General features: G+C 49.5%; 1 protein-coding gene across 1 annotated transcript in view; it reads left to right on the forward strand.

The window, feature by feature from the left end:
• Nucleotides 1-23926, forward strand: part of CCT7 (chaperonin containing TCP1 subunit 7) — a 144796-nt gene that overhangs the window by 79367 nt on the left and 41503 nt on the right. Inside the window, exons 7-8 of the mRNA XM_085642772.1 lie at nt 4807-4971; nt 22454-22642. Of these exons, the coding sequence (XP_085498898.1) occupies nt 4807-4971; nt 22454-22642 (354 nt within the window). The remainder of the gene's footprint in view (nt 1-4806; nt 4972-22453; nt 22643-23926) is intronic.

The following is a 23926-nucleotide window of genomic DNA, read 5'->3' on the forward strand; positions in this document are numbered from 1 at the left end:
CCTGTATTACTCTCCCCCTCCCTACACCCCCCCCCCCCCCCCCCCCCACCTCCTGACCACTAAACACTGCTTGGGGGACGACTGTCAGATTTCCTACCAACTTGGCAGTCAATAACAGACAAAGGGGTTCTAGAGATTATCCGTTCTGGTTACTGCCTGGAGTTCATCAACACTCCTCCAAAGTCACGCAAACTTTCACAGGATCACCTACACCTCCTCAAACAAGATGTACAGTTGTTACTTCTAAAGGGAGCTATAGAACCCGTACAACGACATCACCAAGAGTCAGGCGTGTATGCCTTTTGCTTCCTAATACCCAAAAAGGACGGCTCACTCAAACCAATATATGATCTCAGGGAGCTAAAATTTTACATACAGTCAGACCATTTCCATATGGTAACACTTCAACAGGTACTGCCTCTTTTGCAAAAGGACGGCTTTCTGTCTACTCTAGACTTAAAGGACACCTACTTTCATATTCCAATCCACCCTGCTCATCGCAAATTACTCAGGTTTGTGTTAGCGGGCCAACATTACCAGTTCAAGGTTCTTCCATTTGGAGTCACCACTGCCCCAGAGTCTTCACAAAGTGTCTGGCGATGGTAGCTGCTCACCTGAGAAGACAAAGCATCCATGTCTTCCCATATTTGGACGACTGGTTCATCAGAGCTAGCACGTACCAACAATGTCTCAATTATACTTCCATAACCATTCAGTTACTACATCAACTAGTGTTCTCTGTCAGTGTGCTAAAATCACATCTTCAACCAGCCAAGACTCAGAACTATCTAGGAGCCACTTTAGATACTCAAAAGGCTCTAGCGTTTCCCAACGCAGCCAGAATTCACAACATTCGGGCTTTAGTTCTCCAGTTTCAACCCAGTCAATCACTTCCAGCTAAAGTTTATATGCAACTGCTGGGGATGATGGCATCTTGCATCATGATCGTGCCCCATGCCAGGTTGCACATTCGTCTACTTCAGGAATGCTTAGTTAATCAGTGGAACCAGTCAAACGGTTTATTAACCGATCTAGTGTTGGTAAGTGGCTGTACTCGTCGCTCTCTGCAGTGGTGGAACACACAATTTATCGAAAGGATGGCCGTTCCTAGACCCGGTTCCACAGATCGTACTGACTGCTGACGCGCTCTTTACTGGCTGGGGAGCTAATCTACAACAGCACACAGTGCAAGGCTTGTGGAGCCAACAACAGAAGTTGCTCCACATCAATCACCTAGAGCTGCTTGCAATATTCCTAGCACTCAAAGCGTTTCAAACTCACCTAAAAGTCAAAGCTGTCCTAATTCGTACAGACACCATGGCAGCAATGTATTGCATACAAAAACAGGGGGATACACACACTCTCCAACTGTCCCGCTTGGCCCAAGACATCTGGAGGCGGGCTATTCACCACAAAATGTATCTCCTAGCGGAACATCTCCCAGAAGTAAACAACCAGATTGCAGATCTCCTCAGCAGGCAGAGATGGCAAATACACGAATGGGAACTCCACCCTCCGGTCCTCCTTCCATACTTTCAGCGTTGGGGGAGTCCCTCACATAGACCTTTTCACCACATACCAAAACGCCCAAACTTCGCATCGAGGTATACACACCCATTGTCCAAAGGCAATGCACTATGGATGAATTGGTCAGGGATATTTGCTTACGCTTTTCTGCCTCTCCCAGTCATTTCATTAGTGGTTCAGAAACTCAAACAAGCATCCCAGAGAGTAATCCTAGTTGCTCCCACATGGGAACGGCAACCGTGGTTCACAACCCTATTGGAACTTTTGCTAGTTCCTAACCAAAAATTACGTCTTACACCCAAACGTCTCACACACACAGCTATGGAGACGTAAGACATCCAGACCCCAGTCAACTCAGTCTGGCGATCTGGCTCCTGAAGTCTTAGTTTGGCTATCTTAATCTACTGCCAGACTGCATGAATATTATCAAAGAGGCTAGATGTCCTACTACAAGAGCCTGCAATGCAGTAAAGTGGAAGCGTTTTGTAATTTACTGTAATAACCACATCCACCCGCTTGATGCTTCTGTACAAAACATGTTATTTGTTACATCTACAGCGGTCCAATTTAGCATGCACTTCCATACGCTTACACCTGGCTGCAATAGCTGCATACCTACAAAATAGGCAACATCTATCTCTTTTTAGAGTGCCTGTTATCAAAGCCTTTATTGAGGGGCTCGAGTCAATCCCCGCGACGTCCGCCTGCACCAGTATTGAATCTCAACATTGACCTCACCAGACTAATGGGTCCATCCTTTGAGCCATTGCACAAATGCGAACTGCAATTTCTCACATTTCGCATTAACTATAGAAGAATCTTTTTTACAAATGCACCAAAATAAAGTGGTTCTTTGGACTAATGCTAAATTCCTCCCTAAAGCCACTTCTGTTTTTCACATCAATCTGAGTTGCCTGTGTTCTTCTCTCAACCAGGTTCAGTATTAGAACGTGCCCTACACACATTAGATGTAAAGAGAGCATTGCTGTATTACATAGGACCAAACCTTTCCATAACACAAATCCTCTTTTTGTCACTTTTGCTCCACCACACAAAGGCTATCCCATATCAAAATCAGGAATTGCAAGGTGGATAGTCAAGTGCATTTAAATCTGCTACACAAAAGCAAAACTAACGCTGTCCGTTCCCCCTAGAGCACACACTACACACAAACTGGGGGCTTCTGTGGCATTCATAGGAAATATACCCAATGATGACTTATGCAAAGCTGCAACATGGTCTACACCTCACACATTCACAAAACACTATTGTGTAGATGTGTTAGCAAGACAACAAGCTTGTGAGCCAGGCAGTTTTACGTACACTATATCAGACCACTGCAACAGATACAGGTTTGCCACTGCTTTGGGAGAGAACTGCTATATAGTCTATGCATACCATATGATCTACAGCTCATATGCCTCGAACAGAAAATGCTACTTACCCAGTATGCATCTGTTCTTGGCATATGGAGCTGTAGGGCCATATGCGCCTACCCACCTCCTTGGGTACCTATACCTGTTGCGGTAACATCTTACTTGGATACATGTATTCATGGACATCTCCTTTTACTACTCCTTCTATCTCCATTATCAACCTCTGCGGGAAAACAATTTTACAATGAAGTCGATGCCCATGAGCACCAATAGGAGTCGTCGCCTGCCTCGTGACTGGAAAGACTTCTTCGAAGAAAAACAAAGTGCAAACATCCGGACCCAACGCTAGATGGCGATCTATGCATAGCATATGACTCTACAGCTCTATATGCCAAGAACCAATGCATACTGGGTAAGTAGCATTTTCCTAACATGCGCCTGACAGAAAAGCCACGTTTTTAAGCTGAGGGCTAAATCTAGTCAATAAAATTCTAAAACGCAGTGCAGCCGGCAGAGTATTGCCTAGCCTAGCAATATAAAATGTAAAACTCCGGCCACTGGTCCTTTGCTTACTTCATCGTTGAACTGTCAAAAGAGAAGTTGAAGAAGAATGAAGGGTCCTACTTAGACAAATTCTTTGGAGATGGAATTGCTCATTAATACCTTGTCTACAATACAGAGATCCTTGACTGAACTTTCTGCTTAATAAAAAAAAAAACTGTGAAGTATCTTAATCAGCAGATTAGCATGTGCAGAGCTAGGTGTTAACATAAGCAGCAGAGCTTATGTATTTTGTATAACATATAATAAAACCTCTGGCAACTCCAGCTAGAGGGAGTCCGCATAGTAGGAGTGGTCCTAATCTGAGCCTTTACTAACATATACTTAGTCTGGTGATAACAGAGGGAAGAATATTTTAAAACCTTTTGAGATTCTAATAGGACTATAAAACAGACTAGACATGGCCTGCATAACGGAGTTAAGTCAATCTCCCTTCCTAAGCTCCTCACCTACATGGAAGCTGTTGGTAGAGTCCTAATCTTTCCTGACCTGTATGCGCGATCACTCTGTCCATAAATTATGATGATCTTGGTCTTGCTTGCATTCAGTTTCAGTTAATTTGACCCCATCCATATCCCAGATGACTCTGCATGCTGAATCGCAGTGCAATGTGGGTCTATTATCCAAGCACACTAATAGTTTTTCAATGCAATGTTTCATTACCAACCAGTATAGTTTTTTAAGGGGTATGGACCTTGTGCTAATGTTCCAGATGTCAAACACCTTCATGACTGTCTAGTGTGTATTTGTTTTGTGGCAATCTGGTGTAAAAACTGTTGCTGTGATTGAGTCTGGACAGAACCCCTGCAAGTACTTGTGTAATGAATCAGTGGAAAATTGTCAGACTGGCACCCTCCAGAACCCTTTGAGGCAAAACTCCTTTGAGACGCAAAGAACAAGCTGAGATGCGACATAACCCAGGGCTGCAAGTAAACTGCTTTGAGGTGTGGATTGGATGGTTGGCCTTGTAATTGGCAGCAGCATGAGGAAACTTGGCCCATCTGTAATTCCTGGATTTTGAGACATTTAGGCATAGGGTTTGATGTTCCTCAATCCCTCCATGTGAAGTCCTTTGGAGAGATTCCACAGTGTATGAATATGGTGTACGTTCATTTTTTAAAAGCAAAATTAGGAATTGTCTTTTCCCTGAGAGTGTTGTAAGTATATGTTTAATTAAAGATATTGCAGTTGATGCTGAAGATGACCGATATGTTTACAACTCGAGGGTTGTTGATCATGGGATTCTCTTTTCTCTTTTTTTTTGTTATGCAAGCTGTCACTTAAATTGTACCCCCTAAAAGCTGTGATTAACTCTAACCCAGCATTATCTGTATTTTCATAGGCCTCCAATCTGGTTGCTGGAGTAGCTTTTAAAAAGACTTTCTCTTATGCTGGGTTTGAAATGCAGCCGAAAAAGTATGAGTCTCCGAGAATTGCTCTGCTGAACATCGAGCTGGAACTTAAAGCAGAGAAAGATAATGCAGAAGTGAGAGTGAACAATGTAGAGGTACGCTCCCAAGACAATGCAAGAATGAAAATCCCTTCAACTAGTCCTTCTTTTATAATGTGTTACTAGCAGCGTCTTCTTTTTTTTTTTAAACACGTCTCCATTTAATTGTTGGTGGATGAGGCCAGGCTGCTTTTAAAAACTCAGTATTCTATATGAATATCTTAAAATTTGGTGCATACTTTTGTACTGCATTGTGGGGTTTTACGTTAAATTGTGTATTGCTCAAATACTTGCTGATGGATATTTAAGAAAAAGACACACAATTGATGGACGGAATGCAGAACAAATCAAAACATTCACCCCCAGTCAAGAGATCTGGGTTAAATCCATCATTCGTTTGTTCACCATGTGTGAGAAAGTGGCTCTGTATATACTGTTCCTTAATAGGTACAGGGTGTACAGAGTCCCCAGTCCCCCAGGGTTTGACAGAGGCTAAAGTTAGATATAACCTTACTCTCTAAAGTGGTAGCTTGGTCGAGCAGTAAGGCAGTATCAGAGGACAGTGTAAAGCATTTGTTGTTCACACTCAGTCAGCAAATGGTCTCACACGCTCAATAACTGAACTAGGCCAATGGTTTATATAAAAAATATGTTTGTTTTATTTTAGAACCAACACTTGGATTTAAAATGTACTTTCTCAGAATGAGATGTCTCATATAAATACTTTTGCAATATGCAATTGACTTTTGTAAACAGTTACAAGTGGTTGCAATAGGCAACTCTATTTTAAACACAATGCATTGAGCTCAATGGAAAATTCAAGTTATTTGCAACAGATTAGTTTTTAGATTACTTTTGGAATTCCAGGACTGGATCCTAGATTCAGTCCTGGGTCAGTACTCCGCATCAAGTGATGAAAGTCCACTTAATTACTGTAATGATTTTTAAACAATATTTAGCTATTTTAAAAGTTGACACAAAAAATATTTCAAAGAAAACAGTCAATGATTCCCTATGGAAGAAAATTCAAGTTGCAGGTACAGTATGTTCTCGTTACTTTTGTAATCCCGTACTGGGTGCCTAGACTCAGTACTGGGACCTTTATCCGAAACAGGTAAGTAATTACGTTTTCAGATATTATACGATTTTCAAAGAATATTTAAAGATTGCGGAAATCGACACTTAGAAGAAATTTCACAGAAAAACAGTCAATGATTTCCTATGGAAGAAAATTGGGTTACGGGTAAGTACAGTTGTAAGTACACTTGTAAGTATTTGGGCACCAAGATCCAGCACTGGGAGCTCACCTAAGAGCAGGTGAGTAATTTCGTTTTCGTTACTCGGCTGATTTTTGGTGAATATTTTAAGATTTGAAAAGTCCACACTTAGAAGAAATTTCAGGAAAAAGCCAGTCAATGTTACCCTATGAGGAAAATAGTTATCGGTTTAAGGGTAAGTACTCGACTGGCAGAGTTTAGGTTCTGGGCATAGACTCAGGGGTCCCCAAGGGTCAGGTAGGTACAGTTGGTTCACCCTCAGCGACTCTAGGGCGACCGGGTGCAGAGAGAGTTAGGCCCAATGTTATCCTATGAGGGATAGGGGGGGCCTTGGTTGGTGGCTGCTGACTGGCAAGCCACGCGGCTGTGGGAGCTGGGCTCCTGGTCACTTAAGGCAAGTGGGGAAGTAGGTAGGTGTAGAGTTTTCACTGCTAGGGCCACTCGGGCGGCTGGGTGCAGGGTGCTTTTGAGCCTTCGGGCGCTCAATTGATTTCAATGGGAAATCTCCGGTTTAGAAAAAGACTGCAAGCTCGGGGACGAGGACTCTTCAGGTGCCACCACCACTTCGAGAGGTAAGTTGGGCAGTTGGAGGATAGGTAGGTACCCCGGAATTGGGCACAGGGGGGCCGCGGGGCACCGCGTGCAGGGGTGCCTTTTGGTGTCGGGAAATCTTACCCTCTGTTGATCGCGGTAGGGGGTCACCTTGTTCTGAGGCTGCAGGCTTCTTCAGGAGTGTCGAGGGAGGTCCTTGGGTGCCGGACTCGGGGTCACAGTCGCCGTGGGGGCCGCCCTCGGGGTCTTTGTTCACTCCGGCACTGGCCAGGCTTGGCTGGTGCAGAGTGTGCTGGGTTCGCGGTTCCGGGCTGCTGCCAGGGATTAGAGGTAGGTTTTGAGTAGAGCCTCTACTCATGGGAGTTCCAGGGGTTTAGAGTCAAAAGGTAGCCAGGTCCTCCGGGGTTGGCAAGGTTGCTGGCCACAAGAGATGCCGGGTTGGAGCAGGAGCAGGTTCGAGGGTTGACAGGCCGGTAGGGCTGGGGCCAAAGCAGTTGGTGTCTTCCTCTTTTTAGCAGCTGCAGGGCAGGTCTTCTTTCTTCTTGCTCTTCTTTGTAGTTTTTGAATCTGGGGAAGGAAGGTTCAGGGTGCCCCTAAATACTAGATTTAGGGGCGTTACAGGTAGGTGAAGGGCAGGGACCAATGGGTCCCTGTCCTGGGGTGGGTACACCCCCTATCCTGTCCCTCTCCTGTAGAGGGGGGCAGTAGCCTAGTCCTGATAGGGTAGGGCTCCCCATCTTAAAGATGGCGAGAGCCCGGAGATGTGCTTCACCTCGCCTCCCCCACCTGAGGGGTGGGGTTGGCAGGCTGGCACATCCCCTGTCTTTATTTGGGGTTTCCGGCCAAAGCTTCCCGCCGGAGTGGGGGGTTGCAGTGGCCTGGGGAAGCTCACAGAGGCGGCATGCCTTTGAAGCTTCCCCCTGCCCATCCTGGGGGAGGAGATTTAGCACCTCGCCCAGGATGTGCATTGTTGCAGGCCCAGGAGAGCAGGGGCTCTCCTACCCAGGGGTCCAGCAACATGTCTGCTGGGTGGCAGCCTAGGCAGCCTCAGAGCAGACGTGGATTGTAGGTTAGGTTTAAGGGGGCACCTCTAAGATGCTCTCTGGGGTGCTTGGTACATTAAATCCCACACTGGCATCGGTGTGGGTTAAATGTGCTGAGAAGTTTGATACCAAACTTCTCAGTCTTTAGTGTTGCCATCATGGTGCTGTGGAGCTCGTGTTTGACTAGCTCTCAGCACCATGTAGTCTTAAATGGCAGCACTGCACTTGCAGTGCTCAGGAATGGACCTGGGCACTGTAGGGGCACAGGGCTCCTGCTCCTTTGCCCACACCATTGGCATAAGGCACCCAGCTAGAGGGGTGGCTGATGTATGCCATGGCAGTATAGGTGATGGGCATGGCACACAGGGATGTGTGTAATGTCGACTTTGTTTTTGTCTTGCACCCGAACACTCAGCCTGGTGTGTGTGTGTGTCTCTCTCCCTCCCCTCAACCCCCCCCCCCCCCCTCCTCCTCTAAGGGTGGCACAAGGAGTGCTGCAGTCCTTAGAGGCCTTCCCTGGTCACAAGGCCCTGGGTACCATTTACCAGGGGCTGACATTTGGCCAGGGTTTGCCAATTTTGGTTTGTTTTAGGGAAGGAACATAGGCCCTGGGCACCTGATTGGCAGGAGTCCAGGGCACACTCAGTCAAAGTACATTCAGCAAAAAGTGGGGGCATACCATGCAAGAAAGATGACACTTCTCTTCCAGGGGATCCTCATCAATAGTCATAAGCACTGAATATTCCCGCCCATGTGCGGGGACCCCGGAAATAATAAAATTATATATGTAAAAAACACATATATACAGCTCTGTATATGTATAAACATATATCATTTTTTCCAAGCAAATGCAGCTCCCATAAAAGGCTAGGCAATGTAAATATACACATCCAATAACACATATATACATATAAATATATATATAAAGGTATAACAATACACCTAAATCTCTTTTTTTTTTTTTTTTTTTATGAGGTAAACACTCATGAGAAATCAAAAAATAAAGAGAGCAAACTGTGGAAAAACACAGATGTACAACACATTGCCAGCCTGCAGGCTGCATTGCAATATAATACCATAGAGACTAAAAAGCCCTGTACAGGTAAAAACTGGCACCGTGCCTTTAAGGCAGCCCTGACTTCCATATCCCATCATGCCTCAGGGGTGACAGTTAGGTCAGTTGTTCTTTCCGGCTCCTTCAGTCAGGACCCTGGAATTCAGCTCTTCTTTTTTGACTCTTTAGTCAAGAATTATTACAACTTTAAGATTTTTTGGACTTCTTCTTACAACATCTTTGAAGAAGTTAGTATCCTGTGTTTTTCTGACTGATTTTTTTGCTGTTTTGTCAGAAAAATGCCTTCTTTATTTGTTCCATGTCCATCTTGTGGAAGAAAGAAGGCTGCTTCAGACACACATGAGGTGTGTATTATCTGTCTGCCGGACTCTCACTCTCCAGCAACATGCCATCATTGTGAAGACCTTTCCAAAAGGACTTTAAAGGAGAGGGAGAGGATTAGGCTGTATGGCCTAGCAGAACGGTCGACGTCGAAGCAGTTGGTCCCTGTTTGCTCCCCATCGACGTCGGGCTCGGCGTCGAAGACTCCAGCGGCGGGATCGTCGCTGAGAGGTGAGGAGTCAAGGGGAAGTCATGCTGCAAAGAGAAAATCGTCGTCGACTTTAGATTCAGCGTCGAAGCGGATGCGTTCGACGTCGACGGCGTCTAAAAGCTCGGCGTCGAGGACTCGGCGCCACAGTTCAACGTCGAAGAAGCATCTGTCGACGTCAAGAGAAGATCGATCGACGTCGGCACAGAGATATCGTTCGTCGTCGAAAGAAAGACATCGTTCGACGTCGAGGTCGGCGAGACATCATTCGACGTCGCAAGAAGTACGTAGGCGATCTCCACAGTCGACGTCGAGACCAAGATCGCCGTCAAGATCAAGATCGCCGTCGAGGGAGGAGGAGCCTAGCGCGCAACCAAGATGGCCGCGTAGGTGCGAGGCTCCCGAGGACCTCCGCGACCTCCTGAATTAATCCTGGCGATATCCTGTCCTTGTTGAGGGGACTGTGTTGGGGAACCGGAGCTGAGGCGCCACCCGTTTTTTGGGCTCGAATCGGACCCCGGACGCCGGTGGGAGCATCGATCGAAGGTTGTGGCCTTCTCCTCGCCGGCCTCCCGGATTGGAGTAGTGGGGCGATCCGGGGACAAAGTGAATAACAGCGGCGAACGGGGCTGGGCGACTGGCGTACCCCGCACTTTCACTTTCGCTTTTGCGCCCTCCTAGCTCTCAAGCGGGGTCGGACTGCGGAGCGGGGTGTGGTGGTGTGGCCTTGTCCAGGAGCCCGGCTGACCCGCCGGCGGTGGGTTGACCCGCGGTTCGGTGGTCGCCCCTGCCCCCCCCCTGGCACCCGTGACTTGGTAGAGCGGCCCGTTTGGGGTGCTTGGCACGACGGTGGAAGAGCCAGCATGTCCACCAAACAAGATGGCGACCGGGCGAAGGTGAAGACGACCCGCCGTGGCACGGCGCACCAGGCCAACAGTATGGACCGCTACACGCTCCAGAAGGGTTCTCCGGAGACATCGCGTGCATCCCCGGTGGGCCCGACGGAGGCATCCGCTCATCCGGTGGATCTGACCCTCCGGGACGTCATGGGCGCCATCGCAGAGATGAAGGCCTCGGTGGACCAGCGTTTCGACACCTTAGCGCAAAAAATAGACTCGGTCCTGGTGGATGTGAGCCTTGTGAGGGCAGACTTGTCCAAAACAAACGACCGAGTCGACTCCCTGGCCCACACCACGACGAGCCTCACGACAGACGTGGTGGCCCTCCAGAAGGAGGTGCGCCGGCTTGGCCAGGCGAGCGCCCTGATGGACCGGCGACTGGAGGACTCCGAGGGTCGGGCCCGGAGAAATAATGTCCGTATTGTAGGGGTGCCGGAGGGACGAGAGGCGGAGGCGGCGGATCTTTTCGTGGAAGAGTTGATCCTGACCCATCTCCAGCCCCGGGGGCTGAGTAAGCTTTTTGCGGTGGAGCGTGCTCATCGGGTCCCCGGGGGCAGACCTAAGACTGGTGCCCCGCCGCGACCTCTCATTGCCCGGATTTTTAATTTCCGGGACAGAGATGCTATCCTCCAGACCTCCAGACAACAGGGACCGGTCAAGCTTGACAACATGGAGGTACATTTCTACCCAGACTTTACCCCGGCGGTCCAGAAGCAGCGGCAGAGCTTTCTTGGTGTTAAACGTCGCCTGAGGGACCTGAACCTCAAGTACTCAATGCTCTTTCCAGCTAAGCTGAGGGTAGAGGTGGATGGTCGCACGCACTTCTTCGACCGGCCCGAGGCGGCTGGGGACTGGCTGGACACTCTGCCTGGAGATCGGGGCCGGGGGGGCGGGGGGGGGCGCGGCTGGCGAGGAGGGCCCGCCGGAGCAGAATTGAGGGGTGACTGCATAGGCCTTGCTCTGGACGTTGTTCCTTCACCATTTATTGATTGCGTATTTTCCCCTCCTATGGAGGTCGTGCGGGGTCTGTTGGGGGCTTCCCTCCTCCTCTGGGGGACTAGTTAGTATTTTAGCTATGGGGCGACAGGCACACTGCACTTTGGGGGGGCTGTCTGGGCTCATGCAGGGGTGCAGGGAGGGGGGAGTTTTGTTGGGACCGGGGGGGTGGGGGGGGTGTGTTGTTTGTTAGCACCGCAGGGCAAACCCGCTACTATGTTGTTTTTAGGATGCTCGATGGGGGACTACCGATTGTTTCGATGTATGATGGGGGGTAGGGATTTGGCTGTGTTGTCATGGAATGTTAACGGCCTGGGGGATAGGATTAAGCGTGGTGTGGTCCTGCAGTACTTAAAACGTATTTCACCAGATGTTGTCTTCCTGCAGGAGACGCACCTTATAGGTAACTCCTTTCATGCAATGAACCGGCGGGGATATCGTTTGGCGGCCCATTCTGGCTTCACCTCGGGCTCGCGGGGGGTGGGTATTATGATCAAGAACTCGCTCCCGTTGGAGATTGATGAGGTGCGCCATGATGAGAGGGGACGCTACACGGTTCTGGTGGGAAGAATGGAGGGTAGAGTGTTTATCTTTATATCAGTGTACGTCCCGCCTGGGTTACAAGCCACCACATTTGCGGACCTGGGGCGCCTCCTTCTGGACCTTCCGAGTGGCCTGCTGGTGGTTGGAGGGGATTTTAATGCGGTAGCCTCTGGGTCTATGGATCGCCATCCCCCTAGGGACCTCCCCCGGGCACAGGCGTGGCTGCCCGGCCTTCTGGACACGCTGGGCCTGGTGGATTGCTGGCGATTAAAGCATCCTGCATTGCGACAGTACACCTTCCACTCGGGTGCCCATGGTAGCCTCTCGCGGCTTGATTACATCCTTGTCCCGGCGGCCCACGCAGGGAGGGTGGGGGAGGTGCGCCATCTGGCGCGGGGTATCTCAGACCACTCCCCATTGTTGTTGCATCTCGATGTCTTCCCGAGGGGGGATGGCAGGGTGGCCCCAATCAATGCATGGTATTTGCGCGACCCCACCATTCGTGCCGATTTGATCAAATCCCTACAGCGATATTTCGATGAGAATGTGGGGTCGGTCTCTTCGGCCATCTCCCTGTGGGAGGCTTTCAAGGTAGTCCTTAGAGGGGAGGCCCTCTCCTTCATCTCCCATGCCCGGCGGCGCGAGCGGGAGGAGGTGACCCGGGTAGAGGCCGAGATTGCAGAGCTGGAGGGTGCCCTGGGAAGCGGGGTAACAGACGACAAGTTGCATGTTCTACACCTAAAGCAGGCGGCCTATCGGGCCCTCGTCACGGAGGCGGCCAGGGGCCTCAGTAGAGAGCAGCAGGGGCGATTGTATGATGTGGGTGATAAGGCTGGCAAATTGATTGCGTGGTTGGATAAGAGGGAGAGAGCGAGCCGTGTGGTGCCTTTGATTGAGAGTGTTGACGGTGCGTGTGTCACTGAGCCGGAAGCCATTGTCTCCTGCTTCGCGGATTATTTCCGCGAAGTCTACTCCCCGGTTTCCCCCTGCTCGGAGGCAGACTCCCATGCCCTGCTTCGGGACATCGCACTGCCCTCCCTAACGGTGGAGGACAGGGATTCGCTGGACGCCCCTCCCACCTCGGACGAAATTGCCTTGGCTATTCGCTCGGTTGCATCCGGCAAGGCCATGGGCCCCAATGGTATTCCCATCGAGCTCTACAAGCTACGCCCGGATGTGTTGGCGCCCCACCTGCGCGCGATGTTCCTGGCGGCCCACTCGCGGGGTTCCCTCCCGCCGGACCAGCGTCTAGCCACAATTGTGGTGATCCACAAGGAGGGGAGGCCCCGTGAACGGGTCACATCCTATAGGCCGATTTCGCTTTTGAACGCGGAGCCCAAAATCCTCGCCAAGGTGTTGGCCAACAGGTTGGTTGGCGTGGTAGGCGATTTGGTCCACCAAGACCAATCTGGCTTTATACCGCACCGCAACACGGCGCTCAATCTGCGGCGCTTGCACGGGGTGCTCGCGCGTGTCCCATTTGTGCGGGAGCCGGCCATCTTGGCGTCCTTGGACGCCACCATGGCGTTTGATACGCTTGAATGGCCATACATCTGGGCGATGCTGGCAAAATTCGGGTTTGGCCCGGGTTTCATTAGCTGGGTCAAATTGCTATATTCGGGCCCATTGGCGCAGGTGGTAGTGAATGGGCGAGTCTCGGCCCCATTCGCGCTGGGGAGGGGTACGCGACAGGGCTGCCCCCTGTCGCCTCTCCTGTTTGCTCTGGCCCTGGAGCCCCTGGCGGAGTGGCTGCGGTGGCACCCTTCTATCCGTGGTCTTCGCTGGACCCCCGAGCATGAGGACCGTGTGTCCCTCTATGCTGACGATATCCTTCTGTATCTCGCCTCCCCGCGTAAATCACTGATCGTCCTGGTTGATGTTTTGCGTTCATTCGGTCGCAACTCAGGCCTGGTCATCAATTGGGCGAAATCCTGTGTATATGTGCTTTCCGGGGAGGCTCCGGCCTTACCACGGGACTGTCCGATCCAGATTGCCTCCCAAGGTTTTCGGTACCTGGGTATCTATATCACTCTTGACCCGGAGGCCCGCTATGAGCGGAATTTGTTACCCCCCCTCCGGCGTTTGAGGGAGGACGTGGTGCGCTGGCGGCGTCTGCCGCTCTCGCCGCTCGGCCGAGCGGCCTTGTTTAAAATGATGTCCCTGCCACGCTTCCTCTACGCCCTCCAGAATACTATGGACTTGGTCCCGGCACGCTATTTCCGTGAGGTGGAGGGCCTCCAGCGGCGCCTGTTCTGGGACGGGAGGCCGCGCATTGCTCTGGCTAAATTGACGCTCCCGTGGTACGATGGGGGGGTCGCCCTCCCTGACATTAAACGGTATTACTGGGCCTCCCAACTAGCTGCAATTAATCATGGCCTTTACGGGCCCGCCTTGAACCCGGCATTTGAGATGGATAAGATGCTCCTGCCCGGTGGCGATTACAATCGAGCGCTCTACGCGGGCGCGCCCGACTCCCGTTTGACGGGACCGACGCGTGTCATGGTGCGTGTCTGGCACGCGGCTAATGCAGCTATGGGGTGGAAGGACCGTTTGACCCGGGCGTCACCGCTGTATGCGTCTGAGAGGTTGGGCTCCCTGTGGACGTCGAAGGGCTTCGAGAAGTGGGACACGATCGGCATCAGCACGGTGGGAGATCTCTGGACGAGGGGGGGATTCAAAACTTTTGAGACGCTGCAGGCGGAGTTCCAGCTGCAGGGCAGTGAGTACTTTCGGTACCTACAGGTCCGCCATGCGCTGGGCTCCGTCTTCCCGGATGTCGCATCCATTCCGGAGTCTTCCCCCCTGGAGGACAGAGTCCTAGATGGCCATGTCCCGGACAGCACGATCTCCCTCATATACAAAAAACTGATCAACGATAGAGCGTGCCTGCTGACTAATCTCCGCGAGGCTTGGGTTGCCGACGGGCTGGAGCTGGACGATGAGGATTGGATTTCCGCGGTGGCCTCTCCGAAAGAGGTGGCCATCCCGGCTCGCCTTCGTTTCGTCCAGCTCAAGATCCTTCACCGGGTTTACGTGACGGGGCCAAGGCTTCTGCGTATGGGTTTTGCTGGTGACGGAATGTGTAAGCGTGGCTGTGGTGCGTTGGCAACTTTCATGCATATACTGTGGGAGTGCCCGAAGGTGGAGCGATTCTGGCGTGGTGTGCATGAGGTCCTGCGTGTGGTGACGCGTGTTGCGCTGCTGCCTGAAGCGAGGAGATGCTTGCTGAATGTATGGGAACCGAATGACTATTCGGTCCCGCAGACGCGGTGGGTGACTCTGGGATACATGATAGCCAAGCGCGACATTGCTCAATTGTGGGGATCCCAGAGGCCCCCTGCGGTGTCGGCCTGGAAAGAGCATATGGATTGGTGTATGTTTCGTGAAAAGGTGGTGTATGTGGCGAGAGGTAAGCCTGGGGCGTGGGTGAAACTCTGGGGCCCCTGGAACGCCTACCGCGGGGGTATTTGTGAGCCACCACTGCTACCGGCTGCCTCGCCTGCTCCGTCTCCCTAGACAGCCCCCCTCCCTCAGCCGCGGGCGCGCGGTCCCCCAGTCCCTGATCTATTCCCATCCCCCCCTCCAGAGTTCTGCTGCTGGTTTGGATCCCCCACCTATGGAGCACGTGCTGTTATTTTGGATCGCGGGTTGCCTTGCGGGTGTGGTTTTTTGGTGTTGTTTTGTTTCAAGAAAAGGGAACCGTACTGTGGGCTTGGAGCTGTGTGGCCTGCACCATTGATTACTCCTGTTTCACTGCTCTGCGCTGCCTAGAAACTTTTACTGTATGTGTGCAATATGTTTTTGTCATTCTAGCGGCCGGCCGGATGGTTGTAGGCCCATACCTGTAACTTTTACGAATTGCAATAAACGGTTTCAAAAAAAAAAAAAAAAAAAAAAGATCGCCGTCGAGGAAACATCGTTCGAAGGCGAAGAGGCTTTCGACGTCGTCGGAGCATTCGACGTCGAGACAGAAGTCTCCGTCAGGAGTGACGTCGAGGCAGACTCCTCCGTCAGGGCCGACGTCGAGGCAGAGGCCTCCGTCGGAGTCGACGTCGAGGCAGAGGCCTCCGTCGGAGTCGACGTCGAGGCAGGTGCCTCCGTCTGAGTCGACGTCGAGGCAGGTGCCTCCGTCCTCACAGGTCTCTAAAGCTTTGGTGAGGTACATGAAGCCTCCGTCGAAGATAATCTCGACGTCGAGACAAGAAGCTCGGAGCCTCGAAGATTCGAGTCAAAGATCTCCGGTGATAGGCCTATCACCGTCGAGGCAGCCCTCTGTTGAGGGTACGCAGGAGGTGTCGCATGTTCGCCTCACGATTCGACCAGTCTCAAGGCGAAAATCTCCTCATAGACTGATATATACGACTCCTGAGTCACCGCGTCTCATATCTATCTCGCCTTCAGGATCAGAGGGCTCAGGTTCAAGATCAGAATCACCAGAGCTTGTGCATCAATCTCCAGTACCTGCAAGAGAAAGTTCGCAGGAGGAGGACAATGCTGTACCTCAAAGTCCCGTAAGGGAGATGCCTCAGGACCCTGCTGTACCAGACGCAATAAAGGCATCGCTAACAAGAATAAGGGGCGTGGTATTCCCAGCGACACCGATCAGACCAAGATCTCGAGAAAGAGAATCCCGAAGTCACTCTCGAGCACCAAGAAGGCGATCCAGGTCTTCCTCCCGCAGAAGGGAGTCGACCAGATCAGAGAGAAGGCGCCGTAGAACCCCTTCTACCTCCCCTTCTTCCAGATCATCCAAAAGGGATTATTCACCGACACTCTCGGAGACGCCACCCTCTCGGGTATCTCCGGTAGATGATATTTCTACGTTTCAGGAAGTGTTGTGTAGAGGAGCTACAAAATTAAATATCCCTATGCCGGTTCAGGAGACCACTTCATCCATAATTTTTGAAACTCTTCATGAACGTACAGTGTCACGCCCGTTATTGCCGTTAGTCCCCGGTTTGCTACAACCGGTAATGGATATCTTTCTTACACCAGCAACCACCAAAACGGCGCCGGCGAGAATTCTAAAAAAGTACCGTCCAGCTCCGGAGGATCCTCTATTCCTTAAATCAGATCCTCCACCGGACTCTGTCATCACCGCCGCTGCCAGGAAGACACATGCAGTAGCTGGATCTTCAACGGTACCACCAGATAAGGACAGTAAGACACAAGACTCCTGGGGGAGGAAAGTTTGCGGCTCAGCATCCTCAAGCTTAAAGGTGGCGAGTGCCTCGGCGCTTCTGGGGCGCTATGATAGGTCATTATGGGACTCTCTGCAGAGGTTCATTGACAAAGTTCCATCAGAGGACAGACGGGACTTTGAAGAGATTTTGCATGAGGGGAGTCTGGTTTCTAACCAGATCATAAGTGCAGCGGCGGATGGGGCAACACTGGCAGCACATGAATATGCGCATGGAGTCACAGCCAGAAGATCATCCTGGCTTAGATTGACGGCCTTGAAACCGGAAGCGCAGGCAAGAATTTTAAATCTGCCTTTCTCCGGTAGTTCTCTTTTTGGGTCCCATGCAGACGAAGAAATGGCCCGTATGAAAGCAGAGCTGGAGACCATGAAAGCTGTCGGGCTTGAAAAGAGAAAAGAGTTTCGACGCCGCAAGGGAAATGACAGGCGCAGTTACCAACAGAGGGTTCAAACCCCTCATTGGCAAAAGAACCAGGACCAGCAAGGTCAAAAGAAACAGCAATACCAGTCCCGCAAGCCATCCAGGGGACGAGGTAACAACAGGCAATCTAATGCTGGAAACAAAGCTCCGGGGAAGCAATGAGAAGCCGCTTCCTCCGTTGCTGTCCACCGCTCCGGTGGGAGGAAGTGTTGCACATCATCTTCCAGAGTGGCAGTCCATCACAAAGGACAAGTGGGTACTGAATATACTGCGTCATGGGTACTCGCTTCGTTTCAGAAGTCACCCCCCATCGATTCCTCCTGTCAATTCATCCCAGCATCTAAAGCAGCTCAGAGAAGAGGTAGCGACGCTTCTACTCAAATCTGCAATAGAGAAAGTGCCCATAAACCAAAGAGGAAAGGGAGTTTACTCCAGATACTTTCTCATCCAAAAGAGGAGTGTGAAGGTAGAGTTCAGACCCATTTTAGACCTACGGATACTGAACAAGCACATAAGAAAGGAGAAATTTCGCATGCTGGCGCTCCACCAAATATATCCTCTTCTCCGGATGGGCGATTGGATGTGTTCACTGGACCTTCAGGATGCATATTTCCATATTCCCATCCTAAGGAATCATCGAAAATTTCTCAGGTTTGTGGTAGGCAACTCTCACTATCAGTTCAAAGTCCTCCCATTTGGCCTGAAGTCAGCTCCTCGAGTATTCACAAAATGCGTGTCAGTAGTAGCGGCTGCTCTGAGGCGCGCAGGAGTCTTCGTCTATCCCTACCTAGACGACTGGCTAATAAAGGGCTCATCACCACAGAATGTGCGGTCACAGCTGTCGCTATGCCTGAACTTATGTCGCAAGTTGGGTCTCAGAGTGAATGTCAAAAAGTCCAATTTTTCACCAACGCAGAGGATCCACTACCTGGGTGCAACTATAGACTCCGTAGTAGGAAAAGTGTTTCCTTCGGAGGAAAGACAGTCATCCATTATGCTAAAAGGCAGACAGATTATAACCAGCAATCTGTCGTCGGCAAGGCAAATCTCATCTCTGCTAGGGGCCATGGCATCCTGCATCTTCCTAGTGCCCAATGCCAGGCTAAGGATGCGTCCTCTCCAGCAAGATCTCGAGGACAAATGGGATCAAAGGAACTCCCTGTGGGAAGAAAAGGTTTGCCTCTCCTCTGCAGCCAAACAGTCAGTCAAGTGGTGGCTGAAGCCAAGGAATCTACAAGTGGGGGATCCCCTTCCATCAAGAGCCCCCAACTCAGACCTTAATCACCGACGCATCCCTTCAGGGATGGGGTGCGCATTTTGGGACTCTGCAAACTCAGGGACAGTGGTCCAGCAGCGAGCAGTTGTACCACATCAACATGCTGGAGCTCAGGGCAGTCCACCTAGCCCTCAAAGCGTTCCTGCCTGCGATCACGACGAGTACCATTCTAGTGCAGACGGACAATACCACCACAATGTACTACCTGAACAAGCAGGGGGGTACTCGATCCAGAACGCTCTCGCTGGAAGCTCAGTCCCTGTGGCACTGGATCCTAGCAAGGAACATCTCATTGAAAGCGGTGCACCTACCAGGAGAACTCAACGTGCAAGCGGACTTGCTCAGTCGGCATTTCCAAGCGCCAGAGGACTGGGTAATCAACGACGAGGTGTTAGACATCTTTGGGGAATGGGGGCGTCCTCAAGTGGACCTCTTCGCGGACGAGCAAAACACAAAATGCCGAGGCTTCGCCTCAAGATACCATCGACTAGGATCCCTAGGGAATGCCCTTTTGATCAATTGGTCAATGACATTTGTGTACGCTTTTCCGCCTCTCCCACTAATTCCCAAGGTGGTGACCAAGCTACAGAATTCATCTGCCAAGATGATCCTCATAGCACCGGACTGGCCGAGGCAGTGGTGGTACACGGATCTCTTGCACATGTCGATCCGACCCCACAAGCGGCTGCCGTGCAGGCCGGACTTGTTATCCAAGATGCAGGGGAAGATTTACCATCCCAGCCTTCCCTCGCTGAGCTTAACAGCATGGCTCCTGAAGTCCTCCAGTATGGCCATCTGAACCTCCCTCAAGAGTGTATGTCCATACTGAAGGAAGCCAGGAGGCCTTCGACAAGACACTCCTACTTCTGTAAGTGGAAAAGATTTTATATATGGTGTGCTCAGCATCATTATGATGCCACTAAATGCCAGGAGGATGTAATTTTACCCTATCTTCTACATTTAGCAAGGGCAGGGTTGAAATTTTCATCCATAAAGGTTCACCTAGCAGCCATAACAGCATACAGGCGTTCGCCTTCACAGCAGTCATTTTTTAAAGTGCAGGTAGTGAAGGATTTCTTGCAAGGACTCAAGAAAGTCTATCCCCCTGTTAGACCTCCCTCTCCTTCCTGGGAGCTAAACTTGGTTCTGTCGAAGCTCATGGGTGCGCCTTTTGAGCCTATTCATAAGGCTACCCTACAGCACCTCTCATGGAAGACAGCATTTTTAATAGCCATCACTTCAGCACGGAGGGTCAGTGAGATACAGGCCCTCTGTTCTAAAGAACCCTACACTATTTTTCATCTAAATAGGGTGGTGATGAGAACTCATCCTTCGTTCCTACCCAAGGTGGTATCGGATTTTCATGTAAACCAAGCCATATCCTTACCAACCTTTTTTCCCAACCCCTCCTCTCCAGCAGAGAGGGCGTTGCATTCTCTAGATGTCAAAAGGGTCCTAAAATTCTACCTAGATAGGACTAAGAATGTCAGGAAATCTGATCAATTGTTTGTGAACTATGGGGTTGTCCGTATGGGCTTTGCTGCATCCAAACGTTCCATTGCTAGGTGGATTGTTTCAAGTATTACATTGGCCTACCAACTGGCTCAGAAACCATTGGGGGCGCGCCCTAAAGCGCATTCGACAAGAGAAAAAGCGGCTACCGCGGCTTTTCTCAATAATGTCCCACTCTCCGAGATCTGCAAGGCAGCCACTTGGAGATCTGTCCACACTTTTACCAGGCATTATTGTCTGGATTCGGACACCAGAGCAGACACTCAAGTAGGACAAGCCTCCTTGAGGAATCTGTTCCATGCATAATCATTTTCATGATTCGCTTTCTCCATGGGTGATACAACCTTAGTTTCATTTGCCTGCTGGTGGAAGGGGAGCTTGCTACTCTATTCAGTGCTTATGACTATTGATGAGGATCCCCTGGAAGAGAAGGGTAAGTTACTTACCTGTAATCCTAGTTCTCTTCCAGGGGTATCCTCATCAAAGTCATAAGCAACCCACCCACCTCCCCAGGCAAATGAGAAGAAGTGTATTATTCATTATGGAAAGGATATATCTTTGTGTTTAGGACTACGGTCCCGCAAAGAACAACTGACCTAACTGTCACCCCTGAGGCATGATGGGATATGGAAGTCAGGGCTGCCTTAAAGGCACGGTGCCAGTTTTTACCTGTACAGGGCTTTTTAGTCTCTATGGTATTATATTGCAATGCAGCCTGCAGGCTGGCAATGTGTTGTACATCTGTGTTTTTCCACAGTTTGCTCTCTTTATTTTTTGATTTCTCATGAGTGTTTACCTCATAAAAAAAAAAAAAAAAAAAGAGATTTAGGTGTATTGTTATACCTTTATATATATATTTATATGTATATATGTGTTATTGGATGTGTATATTTACATTGCCTAGCCTTTTATGGGAGCTGCATTTGCTTGGAAAAAATGATATATGTTTATACATATACAGAGCTGTATATATGTGTTTTTTACATATATAATTTTATTATTTCCGGGGTCCCCGCACATGGGCGGGAATATTCAGTGCTTATGACTTTGATGAGGATACCCCTGGAAGAGAACTAGGATTACAGGTAAGTAACTTACCCTTCTCACACCATGCCACCCCAGTTTAGACCTGGCTATATGCAAATCAGTTTTGACCCTGTGCCTCATGGGAACAGTCCAGCCCGAACTGCCAAGCCAGGTCCTCCCTGGACCGGAAACGAGCATCCTAGAACCGGTTTCGGGGTTTCACCCCTCTTCAGCCAGGATAGCTTGATTCCAGTAGCACAGTGAGCCCAGGACTCACTGTGTGCTAGGATGCTTGTTTCCAGTCCAGGGAGGACCTGGCCTTGCAATTTGTGCTGGACTGTTCCCATAGGTCACAGGGTCAAGGAATGACATGGTGATTAAAAAAAACGATGGGTTTAGGCCCAGATCTCTCTACTGGGGTGAATGTATGACATTGTTCTGCATTCTGTCCATCAATAGTTCTTTTTGCGATGGATATTTAAGAGTCACATAGCTATAAACAATTAGGATCTTATAGCTTTTAAGCCCTGTTGTGTTAGACACTCTCCAGCTTTTTGTAATTCTGTGAATTGCTAATTGGATGTGAAATTAACAAAGGCCCACCATACCTGCAATTTCTAGTTATCTGACTGGCAAAAAAAGAGAGCAAATGTTTGCTGCTTTGTTTTCCTTTCTTTTTGCCTAGCTATTGGATCCGCACTTGCTTCCGAACGTGTTTGTGTACCCCAAATTTAGTCTGGAAAAATGTTCATGAACACAATCAAGAAAACAAGTAAATCAAATGAGTATCACTGGGACGCTTGAGGACTATTCCCTTTTTTTTTAATGCACGGAGAGCCAGCTTATTCTTCTCTCAGCTGCGTACCATAAATTAAGCCACAAAATGGGCGTACAGATTACAACATTGGTTTCCCTTGCTCTCAAGAGGCGAAAAAGTGGATGCCAGTTTATGGTGTAACTTGGTATCCTGAGGTTTTTGTCTGCTCGGTCTATGTTAAGAAACTCTTTCACTTATTATCTTTGGGTCCAAACCTGTATTGTTCTGCACACTTAAAGTTAAGTCGTACTGTATTTTTTGACCAAGTCAGTATTGCAATGTAGAAGACATGGTATTTTTCAGATTTGATGTATCTAGTTATAATTCCACTAAATGATAATTTTATTCTGCTTGGCAACTGTTTCTCTCCCAGGACTACCAAGCCATTGTTGATGCCGAATGGAACATTTTGTATGACAAATTGGAGCGAATCTACAAATCTGGAGCGAAAGTGGTATTGTCCAAGCTTCCCATTGGCGATGTGGCCACCCAGTACTTTGCTGACAGAGACCTTTTTTGTGCTGGCAGAGTCCCTGAGGAAGACCTCAAAAGGACAATGATGGTAACTGCTATTTGTATAAAAAGATTATTTGATGTTAATATGTAAAATGATAAATCAGATATCCAGACCTTTTGGCTAGAGGCTAGAATATCTCTTCATTGCATATATAGATCACCCCCAGCGTAAACGTCAATTTTCATGTTTTATTTTGCTAACTATATCCACTTGAGGTTGAGAAAGCTGCCTTTGTTAGTGCAAGCGCTGCCAAGGCGAGACCTATCTCTTTGAGACATGCTGTATTCCAGATGTATCAATCTTTTTAATTGGCTCCTGCCCTCTGTAAATAGCGGATTTTCATTGGTCAATAGCCCCTCCTTAGTACCGCCATGACTCTTCTTGTAACGTCCCATGAGGACACCCCCTGTTACATGTATTGTTACTCCCTAGGTTTTAAATACAGCCTCGGAGCACTATTTTCTTAAAGGGCTTCAGGCAGGATACATGCTTGGTCCTAGGCAAGGCTGGCAGTGGTTACTTTACTCAATAGCACATCTCAAATTTATATGAGACCTTCTACAAATTTCCATTCATGAGCTCCACACGGAGTACAACCTAATCCAGAATTAATATTCTTTTGTCACATTTCAAAGCTACTAATTGTATATACGGGCATAGCTATTTGAATGTACTTGTGGCACTGTCTTGCATGCAGTGCATTATGGGTAGGGTCGATTTACCATATCTTCTGGAGGGTGTAGTACCATATGGCACCAAAAATATATGGCCTCATATGGTACTGCACCCTCCAACATGACTAGGTAAAAATGGCCATTTATGCCAATGACGCCAACTTTTTTGATTTTTTAAAAACACATTTTATTGTTATGTCAAGTCATATAAGGTGCAGTGCTCCTTAACCCAGGAAACAACCGCCTTTACAAGCATTGCAAGTCATTGTATTTGACTATCAGATTACATAGTTTATCGTGAACATCAAAGAAACAATAAAACGAACACTATAATACCCCTCCTCCCCCCCCCCCCCAATGACACCCACACACAACTAAATTAGCTATCACTGCATATCCCATCTTCTATGGCATTATCCCCCCATTACATTTCCAGTCCGAATGACTACATATGAAGGCAGATACATATGCGTCCACCGGAGGTATTGGGTCTAGTTCCAGGCCCTAGTAGTCCACCCATCGTTTCCAGATTTTGGGATGTTTTTGCGGACAACCCCTGGCTTTAAATATCGGGATCTCCACTCCCATGTTAAAGTCCAATCCATTCTTCCATGCCAAAAGAGAAGGTGGCGTAGTTGCTTTCCACAACCGTGCT

The sequence above is a fragment of the Triturus cristatus genome, chromosome 2_2, assembly GCF_964204655.1.
Source record: "Triturus cristatus chromosome 2_2, aTriCri1.1, whole genome shotgun sequence".
In the NCBI taxonomy this organism is placed as follows: Eukaryota; Metazoa; Chordata; class Amphibia; order Caudata; family Salamandridae; genus Triturus; species Triturus cristatus.